The 5,332-nt window shown below is 62.3% G+C and overlaps 2 protein-coding genes and 1 long non-coding RNA gene across 4 annotated transcripts in view; all 3 read left to right on the top strand.

Annotated features, from left to right (window-relative positions):
• Nucleotides 1–127: 127 nt before the first annotated feature.
• On the top strand, nucleotides 128–3,226 carry LOC106892469 (perilipin-3-like). Of its 2 annotated transcripts, XR_001412860.1 has the most exons (7): nucleotides 128–368; nucleotides 1,479–1,561; nucleotides 1,647–1,944; nucleotides 2,095–2,285; nucleotides 2,374–2,496; nucleotides 2,577–3,021; nucleotides 3,061–3,226. XR_001412860.1 is itself a non-coding variant. In XM_014949690.1 (6 exons), the coding sequence occupies exons 1-6, from the start codon at nucleotides 149–151 to the stop codon at nucleotides 2,919–2,921; spliced, it is 1,260 nt and encodes a 419-aa protein (XP_014805176.1). In that variant the 5' UTR covers nucleotides 128–148; the 3' UTR covers nucleotides 2,922–3,226. The 2 variants fall into 2 exon arrangements, 1 of the variants encoding a protein (XP_014805176.1); XM_014949690.1 differs by having other exon boundaries at nucleotides 2,577–3,226.
• Nucleotides 3,227–3,429: 203 nt separating this feature from the next.
• Nucleotides 3,430–4,235, top strand: LOC106892460. Its single transcript, XR_001412859.1, has 3 exons — nucleotides 3,430–3,473; nucleotides 3,978–4,030; nucleotides 4,126–4,235. It is a non-coding gene; the product is annotated as an uncharacterized LOC106892460 (long non-coding RNA).
• Nucleotides 4,236–4,260: 25 nt separating this feature from the next.
• Nucleotides 4,261–5,332, top strand: part of LOC106892448 (perilipin-3-like) — a 3,805-nt gene continuing 2,733 nt past the window's right edge. Inside the window, exons 1-2 of the mRNA XM_014949660.1 lie at nucleotides 4,261–4,407; nucleotides 4,503–4,707. Coding sequence (XP_014805146.1) covers nucleotides 4,261–4,407; nucleotides 4,503–4,707 — 352 coding nt within the window. The remainder of the gene's footprint in view (nucleotides 4,408–4,502; nucleotides 4,708–5,332) is intronic.

The following is a 5,332-nucleotide window of genomic DNA, read 5'->3' on the forward strand; positions in this document are numbered from 1 at the left end:
GCTCGCAAACAGGGCTCTGGGCTGTCCTGGGTGGGCTTGGGGGAGTCCTTGGAGTGTCCTAAAGCATCCTCAGGGGGTTGGGGGCACACGGTGGCCCCTATGCCCCTATATCAGGTTTGGGGGGGTCTATCACCCCTCCAAACTCATCATGACCCCTTTGTGGCCCCCCCAGAGCATCGGGACGCGGGTGGCCAACCTGCCCCTGGTGAGCTCTGCCTACGGCGTGGTCTCCACCGCCTACGCCTCCACCAAGGAGAGCCACCCCTACGTCAGGTCCGTCTGCGACGCCGCCGAAAAGGGGGTGAAGACGCTGACGGCGGCGGCGGTCAGTGGGGCACAGCCCCTCCTCACCAAGCTGGAGCCCCAGAGTGAGTGGGGCTGGGGGGGTAGGAGGTGGGGGGCAGCACCTCATGGAACTTGGGGTGCCCAAAAAGTAGAGTTCCTGCAAGGCAGTAGGGTGGGAATAATCTGGGTTTGTGTCTCTGGTTTATATCATCATTATATATCATCAAATATGGATGTAAAGGGCTGGGGAAGCTGGAGGAGAAGCTGGGAGGGGGCAGCACCCCGTGATTTCTGGGGTACCCCCAAAAACTGGCCTTAGCAAAGATCCTACAAGTCAAGAGGCTATTAAAAAATATATATTTTCACCTCTCTAGTCTCCACCGCCAACGATTATGCCTGCAAAGGGCTGGAGAAGCTGGAGGAGAAGCTGGGGGGGAGGGAGCACCCCATGAGTTTTGGGGTACCCCCAAAAACTGGCCTTAGCAAAGATCCTACAAGTCAAGAGGCTATTAAAAAATATATATTTTCACCTCTCTAGTCTCCACCGCCAACGATTATGCCTGCAAAGGGGTGGAGAAGCTGGAGGAGAAGCTGGGGGGGAGGGAGCACCCCATGAGTTTTGGGGTACCCCCAAAAACTGGCCTTAGCAAAGATCCTACAAGTCAAGAGGCTATTAAAAAATATATATTTTCACCTCTCTAGTCTCCACCGCCAACGATTATGCCTGCAAAGGGGTGGAGAAGCTGGAGGAGAAGCTGGGGGGGAGGGAGCACCCCATGAGTTTTGGGGTACCCCCAAAAACTGGCCTTAGCAAAGATCCTACAAGTCAAGAGGCTATTAAAAAATATATATTTTCACCTCTCTAGTCTCCACCGCCAACGATTATGCCTGCAAAGGGGTGGAGAAGCTGGAGGAGAAGCTGGGGGGGAGGGAGCACCCCATGAGTTTTGGGGTACCCCCAAAAACTGGCCTTAGCAAAGATCCTACAAGTCAAGAGGCTATTAAAAAATATATATTTTCACCTCTCTAGTCTCCACCGCCAACGATTATGCCTGCAAAGGGCTGGAGAAGCTGGAGGAGAAGCTGGGGGGGAGGTAGCACCCCATGAGTTTTGGGGTACCCCCAAAAACTGGCCTTAGCAAAGATCCTACAAGTCATCAGGATGATAAAAACATCTGGTTTTATGTCTCTAGTTTCCACCGCCAACGAATACGCCTGCAAAGGGCTGGATAAGCTGGAGGAGAAGCTGCCCATCCTGCAGCAGCCCACGGAGAAGGTAGTGTGGTGGGGTGGGGTGGGCAAACACCCCCCAGGTCCCCCCCCCAGTGCTGCCTAACAGGGTTTTCTATGCCCCCAACCAGCTCATCTCAGACACCAAGCAGCTGGTGACATCCACGGTGACAGGGGCCAAGGATGTCCTGACCAGCACCATGGCTGGGGCCAAGGACGCGGTGACCAGCGGGGTGACGGGTGTGATGGACATGACCAAAGGGGCCGTGCAGGGCAGCGTGGAGCTCACCAAGTCGGCGGTGAGCAGCGGCGTCAGCACCGTCATGGGCTCCACCGTGGGCCAGATGGTGGTGAGCGGGATGGGCTCCATGCTGGAGAAGTCAGAGGAGCTGGTGGACCATTACCTGCCCATGACGGATGAGGAGCTGGGTAAGGAGCTGATCACAACCCCCTGGAGATGTGTTGTGGGCTGGTGGGGGTCCCCTTGGAGAGGGGTGGGTAGAGCCTGGGCAGGGTGATGCTGGCTCTACATGGGGGTGGTGGTGGTGGGGCCACCTCAGCAGCTCCTCTCTCCCTCAGCCAAGCTGGCCACGGCCGTGGAGGGCTTTGAAACGGAGCAGCAGAAGCAGCAGCAAAGCTACTTCGTGCGTTTGGGTTCCCTCTCCACCAAACTGCGGCACCGAGCCCTCCAACACTCCCTGGGCAAGCTGCAGACCGCCCGCCGCAGCAGCCAGGACGTGCTGGTCCAGCTCCAACGCACCCTCGACCTGGTAGGACCCATCCCCACGTGTCCCCAAGTGCCACCCCGGGGGGGGGCTGGAGCAGACCACCCACGCCAGGCTCTGCTTCTCCTCCCAGGTGGAGCACCTCAAGCAGGGCATGGACCAGAAGCTGCAGGGAGGGCAGGAGAAGCTGCAGCAGATGTGGTTGGAGTGGAGCAAGAAGCAACCGGGTGGTGGCAAGGACCTGGTGCCACCAGAGGTAGGTGGAGGGCACAGGGGTCCTTGGGGGGACACCCGGTGTCCCTCTCACCCCTCACCACCTCTTTGCTTCCCCTGCAGCCGGTGGAGTCGGGCACGTTGGCCATGCTGCAGGGCTTGACGCAGCAGCTCCAGAGCTCCTGCCAGCCCTTGGTGTCCAGCCTCCAGGGCCTCCCCGCCAGCATCCAGGACAAGGCAGGGCAGGTCCGGCAAAACGTGGAGGAGCTACGGGCATCTCTTGCCTCTGCTGCCTCCCTGCAGGACGTGACGAGCGGCGTGCTGGCCCAAGCCCGTGCCCATGCCACCAAAGCTCGCCAGCTGATGGATGAGCTGGTGGAGCACGTGGCCCACAACACCCCCCTGACCTGGCTGGTGGGACCCTTCACCCCTTTGGGCCAGCGCCTGGCGGAGCTGGAGATGAAGTAGCATCCCCTGGGGTGGGGGGACATGGATCTTGTCCCCCCCAAGCCTAGATAGGAGCATCTACTAACCCCTGCCTGGCCCACCTCGCCTGTAACCTTAGTGCCTGTCTGTCTGGGGGGCCCCTCCTGCCCCCCGTGCAGCTCTGTCCCTTGTCACCTGTGCCAGGGACCTGCAGCAAAGTGCCTTGGTCCCCCCCCAAGTGCCTGGTGGGGTCACCTCCAACCCTTTGTGTCCCCTCGTCCTTGGTGCCTTCAAGTCTTGTAGGGTCAGGGATGGCTTGTGAAGCAATAAACTCTGGGTAGTTTTCACTGGGCTGATGTGTCTTCTTTGGGGGGTGGGGGGGGGACCAAAGTGGCATCAGGGTCACCGTGCCACCCCAGGTAGGGGAGCTACTGGCAGGAGGGATGATGTCACAGCCCTGGGTGACCTCACAGGGTCTGGGGCTTCTAGTGGAGTTGCTGGAGGGGACAGTCCTCTGCTGAGAGACCAGGACACTGGCATCCTTTCCCCCCCCACCCCCTCCTCACCCCCCCTGAGAAGACCCCATGGCTGAGGGTGAGTGCAGGGGGTGCTCTGGGGACCTTCCACCCACCTCATGGCCCAGTGCCAGCCTGTCCCCTGCCCTGGGGGAGCAGGAGGTGGCACCAGGATGCCCCCAGCCCTGGGGGAAGAATCAGACCTGAGGGATGATGGGGGGGGGCTCAGACACAGCCCCCTGTCCCAGCAGTGGGGGGGTGGTGGGGGGCAGCACTCCAGGTCCCCCAGTCCAGGTGGGACCCTGCTCTGTCCCCCCCACCACTGGTGATGATGGCCTTGGGGCACCATCTGTGGGTGCAGGGTGAGTGCTGGGGGCTGAGCAGAACCCCAAACAATGCCCCCCCCAGAGCCCCTCACCCCACACAGCCACACCCCACCCCTCCTACCAGCAGCCCCCAGTGCACCCCACGAGGAGATGGGCACTGAGGTTCCCCAAGGGGCACATCTCGCCCCGGAGGTGGCACTGGGGCTCTGTGGTACCCACCTGCACCCCAGGTGTCAACGATGTGCCCCCCTTTGCAGGCAAAGCCACCCAGGACCCCGCAGATGTGGTCACCCTGCAGCCACCCCAGCAGGTACCCTGTCCCCAAGCCCCTGCTTGGGGTCCCACAGGTCCCTGGAGGGGCCCAAGTTGTGTGTCTGTGTCTGATGGCAGCTCCTGTGTGCCCAGGGCGCTGCGGGCTCCATCCTGAGGGGTCCGGGGATCCCCGAGGACACTGGCACCAGCATCTCCTTGGTCATGGCCACCATCCTCCGCAGCCTGCTGGGCCCCACGGTGGGGGCAGGACAGCGCGTCCTCCAGGGCATGGAGAGGGCCCTGGACACGTCCCAGCAGTGGCTGAACCATCACCTGCCCCTGGGGTGTCAGCGTTGTGCCCCCCTTTCCCCCCCCTTTGCAGGCAAAGCCACCCAGGACCCCGCAGATGTGGTCACCCTGCAGCCACCCCAGCAGGTACCCTGTCCCCAAGCCCCTCCTTGGGGTCCCACAGGTCCCTGGAGGGGCCCAAGTTGTGTGTCTGTGTCTGATGGCAGCTCCTGTGTGCCCAGGGCGCTGCGGGCTCCATCCTGAGGGGTCCGGGGATCCCCGAGGACACTGGCACCAGCATCTCCTTGGTCATGGCCACCATCCTCCGCAGCCTGCTGGGCCCCACGGTGGGGGCAGGACAGCGCGTCCTCCAGGGCATGGAGAGGGCCCTGGACACGTCCCAGCAGTGGCTGAACCATCACCTGCCCCTGGGCCAGAGGCAGGAAGGTAAGAAACCCCCCCCCAGATGCTGCTGGGGGGTTTGTCCCCTTCACCCTGAGATGCTGCTGGGGTTCCCCACGTTCCCCCTTTCCATGTCCCTCCCTGCACCGGGACACTGCTGGGGGGGGGGGGTCCCCATGTACCCCTCACTCTGGGATGCTGCTGCGGGTCCCCACCTTCCCCTTCACCCAGGGACACTGCTGGGGGGGTCCCCATGGTCCCCCTCACCCTGGGATGCTGCTGGGGGGTCCCCAAGTCCTCCTTCACCCTGAGATGCTGCTGGGGGTCCCCACATTCCCCCTTACACAGAGATGGGGGTCCCCACATCCCTGTCACCATGGGATGCTGCTGGGGGTCCCTAAGTCCCCTACAGTCTGGGATGCTGCTGTGGGGGGGTCCCCATGTCCCCCCTGCCCCAGGATGGTGTTGGGGGGGGGTCCCCAAGTCCCCCTTCACCCTGAGATGCTGCTGGGGGTCCCCACATTCCCCCTTACACAGAGATGGGGGTCCCCACATCCCTGTCACCATGGGATGCTGCTGGGGGTCCCTAAGTCCCCTACAGTCTGGGATGCTGCTGTGGGGGGGTCCCCATGTCTCCCCTGCCCCAGGATGGTGTTGGGGGGGGGGTCCC

This window comes from Calidris pugnax, unplaced genomic scaffold (genome assembly GCF_001431845.1).
Source record: "Calidris pugnax isolate Ruff unplaced genomic scaffold, ASM143184v1 scaffold173, whole genome shotgun sequence".
Lineage (NCBI taxonomy): Eukaryota > Metazoa > Chordata > Aves > Charadriiformes > Scolopacidae > Calidris > Calidris pugnax.

Coding starts and splice junctions, on each gene's coding strand:
- LOC106892469 (XM_014949690.1), top strand. CDS start 149: ATGACCCCTTTGTGGCCCCCCCAGAGCATCGGGACGCGGGTGGCCAAC. Junction 369..1,478: donor CACCAAGCTGGAGCCCCAGA/GTGAGTGGGGCT, acceptor TTATGTCTCTAG/TTTCCACCGCCAACGAATAC. Junction 2,497..2,576: donor AGGACCTGGTGCCACCAGAG/GTAGGTGGAGGG, acceptor CTTCCCCTGCAG/CCGGTGGAGTCGGGCACGTT.